This window comes from Scleropages formosus, chromosome 23, assembly GCF_900964775.1.
Source record: "Scleropages formosus chromosome 23, fSclFor1.1, whole genome shotgun sequence".
NCBI classification, from domain to species: Eukaryota; Metazoa; Chordata; class Actinopteri; order Osteoglossiformes; family Osteoglossidae; genus Scleropages; species Scleropages formosus.
Genome location: NC_041828.1, coordinates 22,265,820 through 22,288,701, shown reverse-complemented (window position 1 = coordinate 22,288,701; position 22,882 = coordinate 22,265,820). Strand labels below are relative to the sequence as shown.

At 43.9% G+C, this 22,882-nt stretch overlaps 2 protein-coding genes across 2 annotated transcripts in view; both read left to right on the top strand.

Moving 5' to 3' along the window:
- The window catches only part of LOC108927967 (cytoplasmic dynein 1 light intermediate chain 1-like), a 35,055-nt gene extending 26,555 nt beyond the window's left edge, over positions 1–8,500 (top strand). The window contains exon 13 of the mRNA XM_029248468.1: positions 7,342–8,500. Coding sequence (XP_029104301.1) covers positions 7,342–7,460 — 119 coding nt within the window. The 3' untranslated portion in view covers positions 7,461–8,500. The remainder of the gene's footprint in view (positions 1–7,341) is intronic.
- A 10,540-nt stretch (positions 8,501–19,040) lies between these two features.
- LOC108927855 (CKLF-like MARVEL transmembrane domain-containing protein 6) lies at positions 19,041–22,858 on the top strand. Its single transcript, XM_018741449.1, has 4 exons — positions 19,041–19,282; positions 21,322–21,498; positions 21,874–21,972; positions 22,267–22,858. The coding sequence occupies exons 1-4, from the start codon at positions 19,163–19,165 to the stop codon at positions 22,399–22,401; spliced, it is 531 nt and encodes a 176-aa protein (XP_018596965.1). The 5' UTR covers positions 19,041–19,162; the 3' UTR covers positions 22,402–22,858.
- The last annotated feature ends 24 nt before the right edge of the window (positions 22,859–22,882 follow it).

The window sequence follows — 22,882 nt, the reverse complement described above, 5'->3', positions numbered from 1 at the left end:
TGCTATGGGGCTGACAGGGATTATAAGGAGGTGAGTACCTGTGGGTGAGTGTCAGAAAGTTAAGAAAAGCTTGAAGAAGGCTGAAAAGGCTGGCTTGAAGTGCAGGTTCTTGAGGAAGAAGGGACCTCAGAGTGAGATTATTCCATTGGTTTGCACCAATACCTCTCATAATGAACGGCGTCAATGTGTCCTTTGCCCCATCCAAGCCCAGAGTGCCGCGCTGTACAGAATTATTTTTTTTAGGAACTTTTCTGATTACATGTTAAATAGTTACATGGCAGCCACTTAAAACCTGTTTATGAAGCAATTATAAAATATAGACCATCACTGAAAGTCAAGGGGAAAAACCTCTGGGGGTCCAAGTGCCAGTGGCTGCCCACCCCTCCTGGGCATTCTAGATTAAACAAGACTTCTAAATCAGTTTACAGGTAATAATAATAGCTTTGTTGCTGTGCAGTATGTTGACTTGATTTCCCAGTTCTCCAAGGTATGTCTCGTCCATCATGCTGGTTACATTTGCATTTACATTTATTCATTTTTCAGACACTTTTCTCCAAAGCGACGTACATCTCAGCTAAAATACAATTTGTGCATTACATTAAGAGAAAGAGACATAGCTGTAGACATGTAATTCTTAAGCAAACCTAGTTTGTTAAGTTTTTAGTCTGGATTTGAAGACAGGGACAGTCAGGACGTTTTTGACAGTAACTGCTGCCACAGTTTAGGTATCTCGGCATGGCTTTGCAAACGAAGATTAGGAAGGATAGGGTCCACGTCTGATGCAGGCATGCTGATGACTGATGAGGCCAATGCGAGACAGGCAGAGTCTGCCACAGCGGCTGCATGGGAAGGACTGGTTTATGGTTGGTGCTGAGAAAATAGGGTTCTTCCACTTTCTTCTCTTCTCCTTCATGCTGGCCCTGCAGTTTATCTCAAGCTGTGCAGTGGTCTGCTGGACTGTCAGCTGCCACAAGTCTCTGTCGGCAGCCTTGGATGTCCACTGATGGTGATCTATACCGAAGACCGCGAGGGACTTTTTCAGAGTGTCCTTGTATCGCTTCTGTGGTGCCCCTTGGCTGTGATAACCTGTGGACAATTCACCATAGATTAGGATCTTGAGCAGGCGATGGTCATCAATCCCAGAGGCATGCCCTGCCCCATGCAGCTGTATCCTGAGGAGCATGGCCTCTATGCCAGTGCACTCTGCTCTTTGAAGGACTTGGATGTTGGTGACCTGATCCATCCAATGGATGTTAAGAATGGCGCGGAGACAGTGTTGGTGAAAGTGCTCGAGAAGTTGTAGGTGGTGACGATAGGTGACCTAAGACTCAGCGCCGTACAACAGGGTGGTCAGGACAATGGCTTTGTAAACTCTGACGTTCATGTCTGTTTTGAGGTTTTTGTTGTTCCAGACCCGTCTGGAGAGTCTGCCAAAAGCACTATTGGCTTTGGCTAGTCTGTTATTCACCTCTTTGTTGATTTTGACATCGGAGGATATCACACACCCCAGGTAGCAGAACTGTTGAACTGATTTTAGCTCTGTCTGCCTAATGAAGATGCTGGGGGTCTTATACTCTTCTTTGGGTGCGGGTTGATGGAAGACTTCTGTCTTTTTGAGGCTGACCTCCAGTCCGAAGACCTGAGCAGCCTCTGAAAAGCAGGATGATATTTGCTGCAGGGCAGATTCAGTGTGAGCAACAAGGGCAGCGTCATCAGCAAACAGAAGCTCCCGAATCAGCTGTTCCCTGGTTCCGGTGTGGGCCTGCAGTCGCCTCAGGTTGAATAAACTGCCATCAGTACGGAAGCAGATGTAAATGCCATCATCGTCTTTAAGATCTTAGACGGCCTGCTGGAGCATCATACATCTGACCAGGGCGAGCTGGCCCTCATGGAGCTGCTTGATCATGCCCAGGAACTTTGGTGGGCACCCTAGCTTTTCCAGGATTGACCAGAGCCCTTTCCTGCTCATGGTGTCAAATGCTTTGGTTAGGTCGACAAAAGATAACGTACAGTCCTTTGTTTTGCTTCTGGCACTTCTCTTGGATCTCTGTCTCAGCGCAACACCATGTTGGTTGTGCTGCGATTTCTATCTGAATCCACATTGGCTCTCTGGGAGGTGTTCTTCTGTGACAGCTGGTACCAGCCTGTTCAGCAGTATTCTTGCTAGGATTTTGCCAGCAATGGAGGGAAGTGTTATTCCTCGATAATTTGAACATTCTGATTTATCCCCTTTGTTCTTGTACAGGGTACTGATGACTGCTTCTCGTAGATCTTGGGGGAGTTTTCCCTGTTCCCAGCAGTGGACGAAAAGTTTGCGAAGTTTGGTGTGCAACACTGAGCCACCATCCTTCCAAACCTCAGGTGGGATGCCATCGACTCCTGTGGCCTTACCATGTTTCAGCTGTTTCATGGCCATCACAGTTTTTTCAAATGTTGGAGGTTCATCCAACTCATGCTTCACTGACTGTTGAGGGATGTCGTCCAGTGCTGAATCTTGCACCGTGCAACTGGTGCTGAAGAGGGAATGAAAGTGCTATCTCCAGCAATTGAGTATAGATTCCTCGTCCATCAGCAGCTCCTTCCCATCGGTACTCCGCAATGGACTCTGAATCTGATAGGATGGTCCATAGGACCCTTTCAAGGCCTCGTAGAAACCCCCGTAGTCGCCAGTGTCAGCGCAGAGCTGGATTTTGACTGCGAGGTTTGTCCACCATGCATTTTGGATGTCTCTAAGCTTCCCCCGTAAGATGCTGTATGTAAACCAGAAGGCTAACTTTTTCTCTGGGCAGGATGGGTTTGAAAGATGGGCCTGATGTTCTGACCTCTTCTTTGCCAACAGTGCCTGGACCCTCTTGGTCATTTATGTCAAACCAGTCACTGTTTTTCTTCATGCTGAAGCAAAGTACTTCTGAAGTCTGCAAAATGGCAGTCTTGATGTAGTTCCAGGAAGTTTCTGGAGATGAGTGATCTGGGCAGCTTGAGCTTTTGAGTCTCACTTGTAGGCTTTCTTGAAACCGTGACTTGACTTCAGCAGTCTGGAGGCAGTTTACTTCAGATTCTTCCTTGGGATGCCTCTTTTCCTCAGCTTAGGCTTAAAATGGAGGTTGAGCTTGCAGTGGACGAGATGGTGGTCTGTGTGACACTCTTCACTGGGCATCACTCTGGTGCGCCGAACATTTTTCAGGTCATGTTGGCACACTTGGCTATAGTCTATTAGGTGCCAACTTTTTGACTGAGGATGCATCCAGGTGGTATTCATACTGTCTTTCTGCTGGAAAATGGTGTTAGTGATGGTGACCTGTTGTTCGGCACAGAATTCAAGAAGTAGGCACCCGTTATAATTACAGTTACCTACTCCATGTTTACCAAGCATGCCTTTCCAGGCTTCGGAGTCGCGGCCCACTCTGGCGTCAAAGTCACCAAGGATGACTACTTTGTTACTGGCGGGGGACTTTTTGTAGCAGATTGTGCCAAGTCATCATAGAACCTCTCTTTTTCTGCAGGCTTTGCCTAAAGAGTTGATGTGTAGACACTGAAGATAGTGGCATGTTGCTGGTTTCCGAGTGGAAGTCACATCAGCATAATACAGTGTGAGTGACCAGATGGCAAGTTTTCTAGCTTTTTGGCAATGGAGTTCCTGACCATGAATCTACGCCGGATAGACGTTTTCTGCTTTCGGTTTTCCTGACCGGTATAAGGTGTAGGCTACGCCATGTTCTTGAAGACTACCTTCCTCGTGGAGGTGGACTTCACTGAGAGCAGCTATGTCTACATCCAGCCTGGCAAGTTCGAGTGCAACTAAGGCTGAACGACGTTCAGGACGATTGCAGTCTTTTGAGTCCAGCATGGTTCTGATGTTCCAGCAAGCAAGCTTGAGTCCCTTTCCACCTCTGGGTGGGATATGATTCTTCTTTGTGTTTTGACTGCAGTTTAAGATGTCTGTTAGCTGCGGTAAGCCAACTAGGTGTTAGGGAGATGAGCTTTGTTTGGACCACCTTTTCTAGGTCCATCTCCTTGTGGAGCAAGCAGAGCTGTCCCTAAAGAGGGCTGCTTGGTCGCTCAGGGTGCTACCGGGTGGTGATGTCATCTCTGGGTCAACACCAGACGGCCCATACACCTGAGTTGCCTGCATGCAGAATTGAGACTGCGGCTTCTAGTAACATCTTCCACCTGCCATTTTCGCCTCTTTCCCATCGCTACAGGACCTGACTTAAAGGAGTTGTGAATATATCCTAAAGCATGCGCAAAGGAGCTTTAAGGTGGAATACAGTGTGCGCAGAGCTGATCCTACCCTTTAAGCCTGAGGTTCATCTGCCATAGCCTAGCAAGCTGGGACAGTGGCGATGAAGTCCTCAGGCCGTAGGTTTTATATTGGAGTTCCCGTCTCCTAGGCACACTGCTGACCAAAGCTGAAGAGGTCTGCCTCCCCTGCTATTTCAACCATAGTTGGTAGGCCATAGCTCCTGTCCACAGTTAACTAGCGGCGCACCCTGGTCATGAATGCTTGGTCAATGAGATCTTCAGGGGTCTTGACGTGGAGAATCGTGCGTCCAGAGATGCAGTATTAGAGGTGCCATTTTGCATCCCCCCCTCACATGGTTTAGCCAGCCAGCTGAGTCTGTTGCCCAGGGTGTGGTGCTTGGAGCCAGCACATGAGAGATTTAGGAGTTGGATGGGGACCACAGTGTTTCCGGCCATCATACTGGTAGGATATAGGTGATGAAAAGGAAAGGTGCTACCCTTACCCAGAGCCCCCTTACACCTCCTTACACTGTTTAGGTGCTCTATAACTAAAAGCGTGACCTCCTACTGAGGTCTTATTGAGCTCAGGTACTTTAAGGTAACCCACATCCAATGAACGAAGGTATCATCTTGGAATGTAACAATATACAATCTCACAAAGGTAAGCCAGAGCAATGCCATATACTGCCTTATAGGTAAAAAGTACAAGTTTGTAGGATTTTATACTCAACTCTAAATGTGACCGGGTACCAATGCAGCAATTTCAGTACTGGTGTTATATGGTTGTACTTTCTAGTTCTACTAACAATTCTTTCAGCCACATTTTGTACCAACTGTAGTCTGGATACAGTCTGGTATGAACAACCTAAAAATAAAGCATTCCAATAGTCCAGCCTACTTGAGAAAAAAGCATTAACTAGTTCCTCAGCATCTTGCATGAAGAGAAATCACCTTAATTTAGCTATAAATTGAATTCAATTTATTTTTATAGAATGCTCTTCTCACACAGTGACACAGAGCACTTTAACACAGGTATAAGGCAAGAAAAACAAATACAAACAAAGAAGACAGCCAACTAATGGCTACCATAGTAAAGTTCTTTTCTAGATCTATAAGTATGGCTACTGGCCACCGGGGAAAGGAACAAAAACTCCCAACTGAAGGTTGAGGGAGAAAAAAACCTCTGGGGGTTCATGGGCCAGTGGTTACCCACCCCTCCTGGGCATTCTAGATAAGTAACAATTGTAAGCCAATTTAACAACAATGATATTGTTGCTAAATGGTATCTTGGATCCCCAGCTCAGCATGGAACATTTCGATTCATCATGGCAGTTGGTCATTGTCCTCAGTTAGCATGGGATTCGTCTGTCACCACTGGTCAGCCTCCTAAGGTTTTATGCAGTGAGGTAGTGCTCAACAAGAAGAAGGAACAGAGTTAATTTTGTGTTACTTGAGTTATTTTATTATGCATTGTTATAAAGGTGGTAAAAAACAACCAAGGCAAGTGCAATTACATTTCAAGGTGGAATGCCTGAGTGAATATGCATTTCTGACTGTAACTGGTAGACTATTCCACAGTTTAGGTGCTCTGTAACTAAAGGCACGACCTCCTGCTGAGGTCTTATTGATCACAGGTACTTTAAGGTAACCTACATCTAATGAACGAAGATATCATCCTGGGATATAAGAATCAATAATCTCACAAAGGTAAGCCAAAGCAATGCCATGTACTGCTTATAGGTCAAAAGCAGGATTTTATAGTCAACTATAAATGTGACCGGGAGCCAATGTAACGATTTAAGTACTGGTGTTATATGGTCAAACTTCCTAATTCTAGTGATAATTCTCGCAGCAGGAATTTTGCACCAGTTGTAGCCTTGATACAGTCTGGTATGAACAACCTGACAATAAAGCATTACAATAATCCAGCCTGCTTGAAACAAAAGCATGAACCAGTTTCTCAGCATCCTGTCTACGAAGGAATCTCCGTAATTTAGCTGTTTCTTAACTGAAGGAAGCACAACTGAGTCAAAGCATTTACATGAGATACAAATGACAGCTTTCCATCCAGCAGGACACCCAAATCCTTTACACAGTCTATACGCTTGAAGCTAATACCATTTGTTGTAAAGATTGACATGATATGTTGAGAGTTTTGGCATCACCACCCACCACAAGTACCTCTGTTCTACTGGCATTTAGAGATAAAATGTTTTACTCATCCATAATTTTATATTGGTAAAACAATTAGCTAACGACACCACATGTGATGGATCATCGGCCTTAAACGATACATATAGCTGTGTGTCATCGGCATACGAATGGAAATTCATGTTGTGTTTGCGAATAATGTCACCCAATGGTAACATATAGAGTGAGAACAGTAATGGCCCTAACACAGAGCCCTGTTGCACACCATACTGAAACATAGTTGAGATGAGGGGGTGCAGTCATCAGATTTCAGTACAAATTGTTCACGATTAGCTAGATATGATTCAAACCACTTCAGAACGATACCTCTTAGTCCAACCAGGTTTCCAAGTCTACTCAGTAAGATACTATGGTCTACAGTATCAAACGCAGCACTCAAGTCCAGTAACATAACAATAGAGATCTAACCAGCATCAGAAGAGATGAGAATATCATTAACAACACGTGTGAGCGCCGTTTCAGTGCTGTGACCAGTGCGGAAACCAGACTGAAATTTTTCAAATATATTATGATGATTAAGATATTTTACAATTTGGGAAGCTACAATTTTTTCTAGAATTTTGGAGAAAAACGGTAGATTGGAGATAGGTCTATAATTACATGGGTTATTACAATCCAGATCCGATTTCTTTAGTAGGGGTCTAATAACAGCGATTTTAAAAGCTTTTGAAACACAGCCATTTAGTAACAACGTATTAATATTAACAATAGGGTCTGCAAGCACGGAAACTGTGGCTTTCAGTAATTTAATGGGGATTGGGTCTAAAGGACAGGTGGTAAATAAATATAAATAAAATGTGAAATTCAGTGAAACTTGTGATAATTAGCTGCATGTGCCCAGATGCCAGGAACCCACCCATCATGCCCAGTCTGTCCCTCTGTCGGCAGGGTCCAAGCTGGGTTTGACGGACGTGCAGGCTGAACTGGACCGCATCTCCAGCAAGTCTGACCCAGATGCTCCGTCCACCACTTCTGTGGCACCTCCTGGCGACACGGAGGAATCCTGAGAGTGAAAGGGAGGGAGGGCGGCTTGGCAGGGCTCCGCTACCCCTCTCCTCCTCACGCGCCAGTCTCCCCATCCCCAACCCCTGTCTGTCTTTTTCTCCTTCCTTCTTGCGCAGACACACTAGTGGAATTCTCTGTGACCACCCTGTTCACGGGAGGTCTGCCACAGTCAGGAAAGGAGAACTCGGCAGGCTGGAGGGATGGCCTACGGGGAGTGTGAGCAGGAGGCTCCAGCTCTGGAGTCCATGGACGGATGTGGCCACTGCCTCTAGTTTACTTTGTTTACCTATGTTTGTTACCACAAAGGGGTAGTTGCTCCCGTCAGGGAGTACCTTCCTGCTCGGCCACAGGAGCCGATTTTATTTCAGCTCAAAGTTGCTCAAAATTCCCAGTATTAAAGCTTAGCTTGAACCCGCTGCACATAAAATGCATGTTGCTGTGGCCAAAGGCGGGAATGTAAATCCTCAGTGGGTCATCTTGAGGAAGCAGAAGGGAAATTTGTGACATCTGTGCTACTGTTCATACGGGGTGTAATCAATTCACAGTATGTTTTTATTTATTTCTTTTTTAAAGTGGGATAAATTGGCTAAAGTTATTAGTTGTTATTTTGTGTGTTTGTAGGTCCATGCAGCCCACTGTGGGATTATTAGTACAAATTTAAATATACCAATTAGACAGTTGTTTGCCGGACTGCTGAGGACACATGATGAGGGAATAAGTAGAAGCAGAAGGAAGACTAAAGAATTTGCAAGCAATAAAAAAAAAACAAGGGGGGGAAAATTAAATGTTTCACACACCCTTTTCATTGTCATCTGTCACCTGGGAAATTACAGAGTTTGTGTCCCGTTCGCTGTGATCACTCCAAGTGCTTGCAGATGCAGTGCACCACGTCGCCATTAGGGGGCAGTGCTCTTTGTGAGGAAGATGGGGGACACATTGTACAACCGATGTATAACTTGAGCGTTACTGGTCCTGTGTTCCAGGTGTTGTGCTGTGATCTCTGGATCTTGTGTGTAACCATTCAATAAAGTGGTGTCTACTGAGCGCATGCACCAGTCCCCTTTGTTTAGTGTGAGACAGCCACTAGCAGGCCATGGCTCAGCATGGCCTGTCATGCACCACTGTTGTCCACGGTTTAAAAGGTCTGCTCTTTCGGCTATAAATGTCTATTTGAGATACATGTCAGCTGGACTGTCTCTCTCCACATCCCCCTAGGAGTCACTAAACTGCTGCTTTTTTGTAAGATTTTGGACCATTTTATCATGACCATTGGTGAAGCTGCCCAACCTTCTGCCTTGGACTGTGTCTGACCAATGGCTTAGTTTAGTGCAGTGCAGTACAGTACACTACCCCGAATTTCTTGCTGCCCTGGGAATGAAAAAACTGTCTTCTCCAGCTTAGTTTGTCTTTATTTTCCCCAAAAATGCTGGCTGTTGCCCAACTGGCCACAACCACACACACACATTGACTGAAACTGCTTGTCCCAAGCAGGGTTGCGGCGAGCCAGAGCCTAACCCGGCAGCACAGGGCACAAGACTAGAGGGGGAGGGGACACACCCAGGATGGGATGCCAATCCTTCGCAAGGCACCTCAAGCGAGACTTGAGCCCCAGACCCACCAGAGAGCAGGCACAGGCCAAACCCACTGTGCCACTGCACCCCCTTTGGACACAACCAACCTAGAAGAAAACTGGTATAAAATCAGTAAAATTACAATAATATTAATACTCAGTTCCGGTCTTGGGCATCCACTACTTATCCAGCTTGTTATGAAATAACATCTACTGAGCTGAGTGCAAAGTTGAACTATAATATAGCGATAGATTAGACTTTTAGCAGCTTCATTGTTGTTTGTTTTTACATTTCACTTAATTCGCTACGAGGTTCATTATGACCACCTCTACACATGAGCGCTCAAGTATCAAGGACCTGTGGCTCCATTGGACACTCCTGTATTTGTGTTATTTGTACTTTTGTCCTAGCTGGTGCGGCTCCTTTATACACTCATAATCACATTTTTTAACTTCTTTGTTGTAATGGCACCCATCTTTCATATTGGAGCTGTAGCTGACAATGTTACACATGCAGCCTCAGATGGATTCCACGCATGCTTGCTGCTCAGGAGCACGCCATGCTGTGGAGTTTGAGGTCAGTCACCATGCAGCTGCCCTTCCCGGTGCTGCGGGGCTGCGTCACTCAGGGAAGTCCAGCTGTGTCATATCTGATCACTCCCACAGCAGACACAGCCTGACTTCTGACTTAGTGTATAACAGCCTAACAGCTTTGGTCTCATACTTTGAAAGAACATCATTTTTTTTGGATCTTACTATGAGAAACTTCCAGCAACTCAACAATTGTCAGACCCTTGACCCAGCTGTTTAAAAGAGACCACAGCTGTCATTTTGTTTGTCAGCCATAAAATTTTGTGCAGTTTTTCAACAGAAATGTATTATTTTTAATAAAAATATCCCTGCAGTTAGTTATAACAACAAAAACATTTTTTCGTAATAAAGCCCAGCTTACAGGTATCAGTTTACTTACAAGGGTAAAACTCTATGCTAATTTACTTTCTGAATCTTCTAATGCGCTCGGCTCAGAGTTGTCATTATTTCCCAATTACAATGATGCTTTGAATCATGTGGTTTTTGTCTGCACATGCTCATTTTCATCACTGCCTCTGTTTTTACTTGCTGATTTTGTCACATTTTCTGGTGTTTTAGCTACAATGTAGAATGTGGTAATTAGTATTTGTGAATATCAATAACACACGCACATTTTCTCAACCACTTGTCCCATTTGGGGGCACAGGGAGCCGGAACCTAACCCAGCAACACAGGGCATGCCTTATGCCAGAGGGGGAGGGGACACATCCAGAACAGGACAGCAGTCTGTCACAAAGCACCCCAAGCAGGACTTGAACCCCAGACCCACCAGAAAGCAGGACCCAGGCTAACCCACTGCAGTACCACTGCAGCACCACTGTGATGTGAAAACTAAAAATTTTTGCATAGTTCTTAAACATTTTTACTTCGAATTCTATTGTTTTCTTACAGAATTTTCACTTTAACCTCATGAAACTACGTAAATGTAAATACAATGTACAGATAGGCTGTGGGCCTGATATTGTAATTTAAAGGTGTAATTTTAATTTTTCTAGTTATGTCACCGCTATTGTCATTACATTCAGTGATATACAGGAATTACAATCTAGGAGTAACATTAGTACAAAAAGCATTACTAACGCAGTGGGCACAAATCATGAAATCCACGTGGATTTTTTTGTGGATATTTGGTGAAGTGGTGGATCCACCAATTTTCACCTGATACCCACACAGATTTCATGTGAGTCCAACATGGGAAAGACATATTAAAGGAATGTGGAGTTCATGTGGAATTTTAGAACTCAACCCCAACCTTCCTTGTCTGTATGTGGAAGTCGTGGAAAAAGACCTTTTCCAAGTCTTTCTCTGGTAAGGAAGATCAAGGCTCAAGAGGTGTAAAATAATGTTGCCTCAGCCGCTTTTGTGTTGTTAAATGGTTTAGTGGTATTGAATAGTTGCACCCATCCAGGGTGTGTTCCCTCCTCCTCCAGCCTTGCGCCGTTTGTTGTTGGGTTAGGCTCTGGGTCGCTGCGACTCTGCTCGGGACAAGCAGTTGTAGACATTGTGTGTGTGTGTGTGTGTGTGTGTGAGTGAATAGTTACACAACTTTTCAAAGGTAAAAATGCACCATTTATACCTGTTAAAGTCATTTAAAGAAGTGATGATGTAGAGATTAATTGACCAGTGTTGGCTGAAATTTAAATTTAAAAAGTGTTTTATTACGGCTTCTGAAAAATAATGTTGACAAGACTTCGTGTTTTTATGAATATACACACACACACACACATTTTCAGAACCGCTTGTCCCATACGGGGTCACGGAGCCTACCCGGCAACACAGGAGGGGGAGGGGACACACCCAGGACGGGACGCCAGTCCGTCACAAGGCACCCCAAGCGGGACTTGAACCCCAGACCCACTGGAGAGCAGGACTGTGGTCCAACCCACTGCGCCACCGCACCACATTTTATGAATATAGTAAACTAAAATAAAAATACTAATATTTTTATTCAAGAAAAATATTTGATAAGATGTCAGGTGTTCTTAATGCCATATAGTATTTATATATTCAATAATATAGACACAGCTACATGTGAAGTATTTAAACAAGTCTAATAATTAAATACATTTTTTATATAAATATCTCCTGAAAAGGCTATAAAATTTAGAAAAATTAGATTCTTCATGTGGTGCGGTGGCGCAGTGGGTTGGACCACAGTCCTGCTCTCCGGTGGGTCTGGGGTTCAAGTCCCGCTTGGGGTGCCTTGCGGCGGACTGGCGTCCTGTCCATGGGTGTGTCCCCTCCCCCTCTGGCCTTACGCCCTGTGTTGCCGGGTAGGCTCCGTGACCCCGTAAGGGGCAAGCTGGTTCTGAAAATGTGTGTGTGTGTGTGTGAGGTTCTTCATGTTCTAATGTTGATTTTTTTACCTTTTTTTTTTTATTTTGACTTCCCAATAAAAGTTTGTTTAATTATATTAATCCATTTACTTACTGATACAGTCCTTAATACAGTAGCAAACCACAACTTCTCGACAGACCACACAATAACCTAGTTACTCGAAGTGGGGTCTGTGTAATTAATGCCCACCTACTATGTGGATGCGCAGAGTGAGAAAAGGTCTATTAGGACCCACTATTTCTGTATTTTTGTCTGTACATGCAGTCGAGTTCTAGAGTTTCAAAAAAAGGACATGCAAAATTTTCCTGATCTGCCATTGCTGAAATGTTAATGCTCCTTCGAAGAGTAGGACATCAGTTTCCTAAGGACCCATGCACATTTCTCTTGACACCAAGGTCAGTTACTGTGTGAGAAGTGTAGAGGAAATTATTCCTACTTTGGCCTTAAAATACGTATAGAGTGAATACTAGCAAATAACCCTGCATACTTCCATGATCATGCTTCAACTGAGTTGCATGTGAATGTTGATGGTATGCCCCTCTTCAAGTCCATAAACTCAGTTTTGGCCAGTACTGGTGTAATTCTGCAGTTTTGTCCTTTCTTAGTAGCCATCTATTTAGGGAAATCAAAACCAAATAGTGTAAATGATTTCCTTGAAGATTTTTTGCAAGAATGCTCCAGATTGAGAATGTCAGGAGTGAAGCTCGTGGACAAAGTTTTGACTGTGTCAATCAAATGCTTCATTTGCAATGTGCCAGCAAGATCATTTTTGAAGTGTATCAAAGGTTCTCATTCATGTGAAAGATGTGTTGTGAAAGGTTTTTGAATGGAAGAATTACTTTGTATACTCCACAACCACCGGCGATGAGAACTAACGAGGCTTTTAGTCAAGTTGCATAGGGAGAAGAGGGTGTGGGGGCACAGTGGCACACTGGGTTTGGCCAGGTTCTGCTCTCTGCTGGGTCTGGGGTTCAAGTCCTGCTTGGGGTGCCCTGTGATTGACTGGCGCCCTGTGATGGACTGGCATCCTATCCTAGCTGTGTCCCCTCCCCTTCCAACCATCCTTGCAGATAGTATGAGAGGTGTCAACTACCCCATCCTACACACAAAAAAAGCAAATAACATCAGAAACTACAGACTACCTCTGCATACCTTGCACACAGAAACACACACCCCCTTTAAACTGTGAATAGATCCAATCTACCTCTGCAGGACTTTGCACATACATATCTTCCATGTTTACATTGTACACTGCAGATAGTAGTTAAAGCTCAGAGGTTGTGGTGGAATGACCTCCCCTTGTCACTCAGAACTGTGGAAACTCTGTCTACTTTCAGGAAGGGTCTGAAAACTCACCTTTTCCAGATCCACTTCGCCCAAGATCTCTCCAGCTCATTTACAGTGTAACTGTTCACACATTGTAACTCCATAAGCATCCCCAGATACAACCTTTATTCAGCCACTATTTCAGCATTGTACTTGGTTATTTGTATCTTATAATATTTAAAAAAAAAAAAAAATGGTGGGAGGGTATCGGGATTTGTCGATCCTGTGTTTTATGCACCTACTTGATCAACGAACCTCAGTGCAGCAAGTGGTAGGGAACAAATAGGTTTGCTTGAGACTTTCATGCCTGCAGCTATATGTCCTTCTCTTAATGTAATGCATAAATTGTACTTTTGCTGAGAAGTACGTCACTTTGGACAAAAGCGTCTGCTAAATGAATAAATGTAAATGTAAATGTAAATGTATGATCAATACATTTTACCTAAGAGACAACAAGAAAAAGAAATTTTTTGTGCATGACACAGCTGATGCAAAAGAAGCTAACTGTAGTATACTTAAGAATCACACATCTGCAACTATGTCTCTCTCCTATTGTAATGCAAAAATTGTATTTCTCTGAGATGTATGTCACTTGCCGGGGGTGCGGTGGCGTAGTGGGTTGGACCACAGTCCTCCTCTCCGGTGGGTCTGGGGTTCGAATCCCGCTTGGGGTGCCTTGCGACGGACTGGCGTCCCGTCCTGGGTGTGTCCCCTCCCCCTCTGGCCTTACGCCCTGTGTTACCGGGTTGGCTCCGTGACCCCGTATGGGACAAGCGGTTCTGAAAATGTGTGTGTGTGTGTGTGTATGTCACTTTGGTGAAAATTTGTCTGTCCTGTGTTTTATGCACCTGCTTGAACGATGAACCTTGGCGCAGCAAGTAGTAGGTAACAAACTAGGTTTACTTGAGACTTTCATGTCTGCAGCTATGTCTCCTTCTCTTAATGTAATACATAAATTGTACTTTTGCCGAGATGTACGTCGCTTTGGACAAAAGCATCTGCTAAATTAATAAATGTAAGTGTAAATGTAAATGTAAAAGTATCTGCTACATGAATAAATGTAAACATTCCCCTGGTGAGTGAAATTCGTGTAGGCTAATTTAAAGCAAAATATCAAAGAAAACCCTTAAAACTGTTGTGAGATTATTGTTTGTACTTTTCAGACAATATTGCTGAATTCAAGATTCAAGAGTTTAGTGTCGGGGGGTGTGGTGGTGCAGTGGCGCAGTGGGTTGGACCAGGTCCTGCTCTCCGGTGGGTCTGGGTTTTGAGTCCTGCTTGGGGTGCCTTGTGACGGACGGTGTCCCATCCTGGGTATGTCCCCTCCCCCTCCAGCCTTATGCCCTGAGTTGCTGGCTCTGGCTCCCAGCGACCCCTGTATGGGACAAGTGGTTCAGACTGTGTGTGTGTGTAGGATGGGCTAGTTGACACCTCTCAGGATCAGAGGGTAATCTGTGCCTGTAATAATGGGGGAAGAGGCAGTGGATGGGTATTGTTCACAAGCCTGATGGCCTGTGGGTAAAAACTGTGTTTCAGCCTTGAAGTTCTGGCTTTAACACTCCTATAACATCTGTCTGATGGTAAGAGTGTGAAAAGGCTGTGCTGGGGGTGACTAATGTCCTTGATGATGTTGATGGCTCTCCTGATGGCTCTGGCCTGGTAGAGGCTCTCCAGTGTTGGTAAAGCTGTTCCAGTTATGGTTTGGCCAGCTCTCACCACCCACTCTAGAGCCTTATGATCCTGTGCTATGCAGTTTCCAAATCACACTGAGATGGCGCTGGTGAGGACGCTCTCAATTGCATACCTCTAGAAGCTTCTGAGGATTCGGCTTGGCATGCCAAATTTCCTCTGCCTTCTCAAGAAGTGCAGACACTGATGTGATTTCTTAACCAGATGTGTAGTGTTATGAGACCAGGTGAGATCCTCAATAATATGAACACCCAGGAATCTGAAGCTGCTCACTCTCTCCACCTCCGTTTCACCAATATGCAATGTTGAGTGCTGCTCCCTCCTCTTCCGTGGATCGACAGTCATCTCCTTTGTTTTGTTGACATGCAGGGAGAAATTGTTGTCCTGGCACAACTTCACTAGGTCAACCACCTCCCTTCTGCATGCTCACTCATCACCTCCCGTAATCAGTCCAATAACTCTATAGTCATCAGCAAATTTGATGATGCTGGTGTTGTTCTAGGAGCCTACACAATTGTGGGTGAAGAGTGTGTAGAGCATGGGGCTCAGCACGCAGCCCTGCGGAGTTCCTGTGTTTATGGTTATTGACCTGGATGTGTGGTTCCCAATTCTAACAGACTGGGGTCTGTCCATTAGAAAGTCCAGGACCCAATTGCAGAGGGTGGGTGGCACACTGAGATTGTAAAGCTTGTTGGTGAGCTTCAATGGTATCACAGTGTTGAAAGCTGAGCCATAATCAGTAAAGAGAATTTGAACATAGCTGTCCTTGTTTTCCAGGTGGGTGAGGGCAGTGTGTATTGTTGTGCTGATGGCGTCCTCTGTGGATCTGTTCCCTCTGTATGCGAACTGGAGAGGGTCCAGAGTGTCCAGAATGATGGTCTGGATGTAACTCATGACGATTCTCTCGAAGCACTTCATCGCTAATGGAGTCAGTGCAATAGGTCGGTAGTCATTGAGGCAGTATCCTGTATTGTTTTTTGGTAGTGGTCCTCTTTAAGTAGGTGGGAACTGAGGCTTGTGCGAGGGACGAATTGAATATTTCCATAAAAACATCAGCTAGCACCAATGAGCAAGTTCTGAGTACCCGTCCAGGGATGTTGTCTGAGCTGGCTGATTTCCTTGGGTTTATTTTCCCAAAAGTCTTTGCCACAGCTGCCAATGAAACTCTGAATGGTGGATTCTGTGTGTTCCCACCAGTCAGTTTAATACCCAGTGGTTTGTTGTTGAGAACCTCGAAACCGACAAAGAATTTGTTGAATTCGTCAAGTGTGAAGCAGCTGTTAGTGATCTTACACCTGCTTCTGCTCCGATAGTCTGTGATATTCTGTAATCCCTGCCACATGCGCCAGGTATCAGCAGTCATGTTATGACACTCCAGTCTCAGTCTGTATTCCTTCTTGGCAATCCTAATGACTCTACGAAGATCATACCTGGTCTTCTTGTAGTCACTGGCATTACCTGAGGTGAATGCAGTAGAGCGGGCACGCAGCATGGATCGAACTTCACAGTTTATCCACTGCTTTTGGTTGGGGTATGTCCGGACCTGTTTGGTGGGCACAGTGTTGTCGACGCAGGTGCTAATGTAGCTGGTTACAGCTGAGGTGTAGTCACAAGGTCAACAGTGCAGTCCTCGCATATAGCAGCATTCTTTAATACCTCCCAGTCAGTGCATTCAAAGCAGTCCGGAAGCACCTCATCAGATTCTTCAGACCACACTGTGTGAAAATGAAGAATATAATATAAAGTCATAAAATCTACATGAAATTGTTTTGATTGTTAAAAGTGATGAAAAGTGTTCATTGTATATTTCTGCGAGATGTATCTTGCTTTGGAGAAAAGCGTCTGCTAAATTAATAAATGTAAATGTAAAAGCATGAGAAGAATTTAACTGTTGCTGTGGAGGCAATTTATTTTCTGAAATGGACTGAAATAATGTGTTTTGCTCCATGCTTTTGATGTTTCATCCTCCAGGAGGAATTCTTTGAAAATAAGGAGACTGTCTCAGCTTCCATCAAACTCCTTGTTGAGGAAGTACAACCAATCTTGTTCGTTGAGGACACCCAGAAGAACCATTTCACTGCCTTGTTCCAACCACCAGACATCACTGTCACCTCTAAATGGACATCATCATACATCACTTTCACCCCAGTGCCAGACACCATTGTCATCCCCAGACAGATTTAACCGGGCATCACGTTTGCCCTCGAAAAGATTTCACTGGACACAGCTGTCATCTCACAGTACACATCAGTCTTCACAAAGATCTGGGCCTGTATTAAGCAGGCACCACTGATCATCAGATCAAGAAAGCAGCAGGTACAGTAACTCCTTACATGGCATGAGCAAGACAGACCTTATTGGAATGGAACTGCATAGCATTAAGTTTCCAAAGTATTCTATTTTTACTATCACATTTTCATTCCAGGGCTAACTCCAGAAAGAGTCCATCAAAGATGTTTATTTCCAGTAAATGCACACACACACATTGACTGAAACGGCTTATCCTGAGCAGAGTCACTTCAAACCGGAGCCTAACCCGGCAGCACAGGGCACAGTACTGGTGGGGGAGAGGAGACGCCTAGGATGGGACACTAGTCCATCGCAAGGCACCCCCGGATTTGAATCCCAGACCCACCAGAGAGCAGGGAAAGGCCAAACCTGCTGCACCACCACATCCATGTGCCCTCCTCCAGTAAATATCCTCATGTAAAATTTCCAATGACAGAACAAAATAAGTGGTTTAGCTCTGCTACAGTGCACAAATCTTTTGTATTTATTGTTAGTTTAGCCACAGGCCGATCAGTACATACAAGGAAAAACATTATCAGGGAATGCTAATTTTCCAGTCACTTTTACACACACACACACACACACACACACACACACACACACACATTTCTGCACAGATTAAAGCCAAGATCTGATGAGCATCGCTAAGATCCTTTTGAAAGACAGGTTTTATTGTGTTTTCAGTGTTTATTTACTTTAGAAGTTCTCTTATTAGAAAAAACAGTCAGCACAAAACATTACGTATGATTTGTTTAATCTTGTACTTAATTATTTTTTTCTAGATTTTCCACCAATGAAAACCAAAATTAAAAATGAAGGGATCAAGAGGGGAGAAACTGAAAGCATCCTTTCAGAAGATAGCTCGTCTTCGCAAGTTAATAATTGGTGAGTAATCGGTAATAATGTTTCCAATTTATGAATTTAAGTGCATGCAACTGAATGTGCATACTATTCTCAACAAGCTCAGATTCTAAACAGATAATGTTTTTTTTTATTCGTTCGATTCACAGAAAGTGTCTTTAAAAGCCGTGTACATGCCACAGCCTTGGTTCATGGCATCATCGCCAGCAGACTGAGAAATGCGCCAAAGCGAAAGGAGGGCAGGACACCATATACATTATTTGAAATTTGAAGAAATCTTTTTTTTATAGTAAAATATATGCATCACACCTTTTTTTAAGTTTACATGTATCTTGAATTTTTTTTTTGCAGTTTTTCATGCAAAACACATTTGAATAAAAGTGTTGTAACTAATTTCAAGTGATAGTGTATTTTGTTTCTCTTCAGCCGAGCAAGATGTGGGAAATTTGGAAATTTAATTTTATATAGTGATTTAAACTCTGCGGAATATTTTCCACGTCTTAATAGTCACGTGTTTCAAATTGCCTAACGCCATATGTCCCTGTATTCATATTCCATATCATAGTTCATATCACTTGTAAACCGTTTCTTCCACGTTTCGTGCCCACTGGGAAGGATTCTGCATGGTCTGGTACGGGAGGAGGTCGGGGGGGTCATACCACGATCAGATGAGCTACCGCACTGTGTGATACCCAGTGACCACTGGCACTGGTCAGTGCTCCACAACAAGTGCTGCACTCCTGGGTCTTGGAGCCGCATCCAGCGCGGCTCATTTAGATGGAACTTCAGAAGCGACTTTTTACTGAGCAAACTTTTGTCTCCTAGTGGTACAACCGGGCTATATGAGCCTTCGTCCCACGGGACGCGGTGCTCACAGCACGAGTCTAAGTGCGCCGGCTGCGCACATGCCCCATTTTTTCTTTTCCCGCCCGGCACAGCACACTAGTTGAGGCATTCCGCAGGAGCTCCGCCCTCCACGCGCTGGGAGTCACAGGCACAGGCACTCTCACTTCTGCTGCTGGACTGTGTGTCGCGTTCGCCATGGTATCGAGCACAGTAAATCAGAGTAAAAACGAGTCTCACGCGCCAAAAACGAAGGAAGTGGAACTGCCGGGTGTCAGTGTCGGCGGATCGCATATTGTCTTTACAGTCGTCGAACTGGTAGGCATGATTCATATTCCATCATCATAGTTCATGGTGCAGCGATTGAGGAAGAGCCGAGCGGCAGCTCCGCACTGAACCGAACATGATCAGTCATGCACTTTCACATTACACATGATTTACGAGTCTCGTAGTGCGAGTGACAGTGACTGTCAGAAACTTTAGTTGGCAACTCAACTGTGTGAAAAACTGTGCCATGCGATCAGAAGTCGTTGCGTGGAAACCTTTACTGAACGTGCAATGAAAAGATACGTAACAGAGAGACAGTACACTTATTTCATAAGTGCACGTGACATGTGAGAAAAATGTGTGATAAGGGAAGTGTGTAACTTGGAAGTCGGGGCTGCCGGGCGGTTCGCGTTCCGTCCTGCTCTGTCTTTTTACGCGAGGATCGAGAGCCGGCGGTTCCCGGAGTGGCGCTTTCTGTGTGTGTATGTAAATTGTTTGAAGAACGCTGATACGATATGATAAGGAGTTAAAAGGGGCAAATCAAGAAACACTGAGTCATTGCGGCTGCTTTGGGGCATACGTGTCATGTAAATCATACTATACTACCCTAACCACTTGGAGGAACGCGTGTCACCGCATGAATACATGATCATGATCAATCATTTCAATCAATGGACTGTAGTCTGGGAACAACAACACAACTCACAAGTTGTCGGCTCAGGTGAAAAATGTGAAGCAGTGTAAAGTACAACTTAAAGTAAGTAAAGCTAGTTAAGTAAGTAAAGTAAAACTGTTGTGTCAATGTTGCAGCTGTGTCCGCGTGACACCTCCCCCCCCCCGTTTGACAGTCTAAGTGTAATAGTGACACAGCTTGTGTGGGATTTATGAAGAAGGATCTTTAGGAACCGTTTATTAAGGTGGTAGCGTAGTGCTTACAGCTACTACCTTTGGACCCAAAGGTACAGGTTTGAATCCCACCTCCAGCTGCAGTACCTGTGAGCAAGGTCCTTATCCTAGCTGTTTCTGTAAAGCTTAACGTTGCACTGGAGAACACTACTTGGTAAAACTATAAATATCCAGTGACTTCCTAAACACTATATCACAGAATTATAAAAAGCTACACTGACTGAAGAAATACTGAAAACGGAGGCCAGCGTTCAGTCATGAGGACAACTAGGTGCTGCCTTTGACAGAAATGATCTTGTGAACTTACTGAAGTTCTATTAAATTGTTGCTCGACCTGCAGGCCACAGCAGATGCTAATGTGAAGTTTCTCTGTGCTGTCCTGACAAAATTTCCTTTGCAAATTCAAATGACTATGCAAAAGTGTTTGTGTAACAGAAGTTTGCCTTCTATGCTTTAAATGGCCCCCAGGTTTTTCTCCAGCTACCAGAGAGGTGTTGTATTGGCTCATGTTTCAAATTGGAGTTCCATGGTGGCACAGATGCCCATCAGAAGCTCTTGACAATCTTCTTCTTCTTATGGTTGACATCTTTTGGAAATAATGTAATAATAAATTATATAATTAATTAATAAATAAATAATAAATAATCTGGGTTCATGCTTTCATATGGTGTGAAGAGTAGTTCAGATGCATGGGGTCAGAAGGTGTTTCCGGTGACCACAGAATTGACACGATGTGATTGTGAAAAGGAGCTTCTGAAGTTGTTCAAAAGCCCATCTGTTGCTGGCCTGCTACATTTTGAGACGGGAGCAGGATGACAGCCCATGCTTGGCAGCCCTACAGCCAGGAAGCAGAACTAACATGGGTTGTGCACTAGATGCAAATCAGATGTATTTAGACTGTGGGAGAGGACTGTAGCTCTGCATGCAAGGGGGCAGCCAAGTCTCACCAAGCAGGCTTGGATTGCTGGTGAAGCAGTTTAGATTGCTGGCTTCATTGCTGGAGGTGAGGGGTCGGTGGTCTCTGGGGTCTTGTCCAGCATGGGGGTTAATGTTATCAGTAAATTGCTAATATTTGCAGTTTGCTTCAGGCAACAGCAGCAGCTCAGCAAATGAATGCACAACCCTGTCCATAACTAGTCATAACTGATGCTCTGTCTTCGGTGCATCCATCTAATTTTGGGCAGCTCCTGTCCTTAACTGCTTTCATCCTGGAGGAGCTCATCATCACTTGCACATCCTGTTTGCCCCTTTACTACTTTGAGTTTGCCAGCTTCACAGCCTCCCTCTTCACACTTCTCTTCCTCATTGTGGGCTTTATGGACCTTCCGAGGACACTGGACATCCCGTGGCTCTCCTGTCTGGTCAGCACTACTTTTATTTGTCTGGGATCATGTTAATAACAGAAATGAGAGGATGGAGAGAACACCAGAAATAAGATACTGTTTTATCTGGTGAAAAAAATTTTTTTTAGGTCTTTGTTGGAGAAAAAAAATTACACTAAAACACTAGAGAAATGCTGTTCTGAGTATTGGAAAAAATAAAGACACCATTTAAGAGTAAAAAAATTCTCATTTCTCTGCCTCATTAAGCCAAACTTATGGCAAATCTTTTAAACACATTTATATATAATTGTATATCTAAAATATTTGTCCAATTTGTTCCTCATACTTTGCTTAACCTGACTCCTGGGCCTCGATCCAGCAAACTTGTAGTTACTAATGTTTGTCTTTCTGCAGGAACTGTTCACCAAAATGGCAGTTTGTGCACTTTTTTTCATTGCATCCATTGTATTTTTTTACAACAACGACAGGACCCAGTTGGAGATGACTGCCATGGTATGATACCTTCAGGTCTTCTTGCTCTCACTGCTTTGCTGGTGTCTTTTCCTTAAAATTCCAGTGATTTTAGAAAACTTCTGGAGATTTTTAGTTTTACAATGCTTTCACACTGCTGGATCATTACTGCCCTTTTTTTTAAGTGGAATATTGGCTGGTTAGTCTATATCCTAAAAATTATTTTAATGCAATTCTGCTGTTACAGGACATTTGGAAAAATGATGAATAATAAATGACTACATCTCATACATATACTGATATGTTGTCCAAGTCATGTTTCTGTTCTTTGTTTAGGCTTTTGGGTTCTTAGCAACTTTTGTGTTCATGACTGACATCGGAATCCATGTGAAAATGGGAATGCTGATGAAAGCTGATCGACCCAGTGTGATCAAGAAGGGGGCAAATTCCTGTGGAGTGCCACACACCTGAGTAATAATATACACCAGAATTGTTTGGATGACACTAAGCAGCATATTGCTTGCAGTACTTCAAGTTTCAGAAGCAGGGTTGACAGCCTTAATCCCTAATAATTTTTCCACCTGCTCTAAAGTAAACATACTTTAAAAGTAAGGAAGGTCACGATATTGCCATGTACATTTGTAAAGTTTAATAATGAAAAAGAGATCAGTTTCCTCCATTGACTCAAGTTTTTTAAGTCTTTAAATCACCCATTTATATAAGGACTTGTTTGCGAACAGGGTGCTATGGGATGGTCATATACTGAGCAAAAAATGTGATCTTTTGATTCTACACACATAATTTGAGGTAGGTGAGGTAGGAGCATGTAAATACCACCTGCTAACGCTTACTATAGGTAAAGTGTAAAAATTCAAATGTAATATTTTATTTAAGTTCATGCTTAAAGCACACACACTGTCTGAGCCACTTGTCCCAAGCAGGGTCACGGCAA

Coding starts and splice junctions, on each gene's coding strand:
- LOC108927855 (XM_018741449.1), top strand. CDS start 19,163: ATGGTATCGAGCACAGTAAATCAGAGTAAAAACGAGTCTCACGCGCCA. Junction 19,283..21,321: donor TCTTTACAGTCGTCGAACTG/GTAGGCATGATT, acceptor AATTTTGGGCAG/CTCCTGTCCTTAACTGCTTT. Junction 21,499..21,873: donor TCCCGTGGCTCTCCTGTCTG/GTCAGCACTACT, acceptor GTCTTTCTGCAG/GAACTGTTCACCAAAATGGC.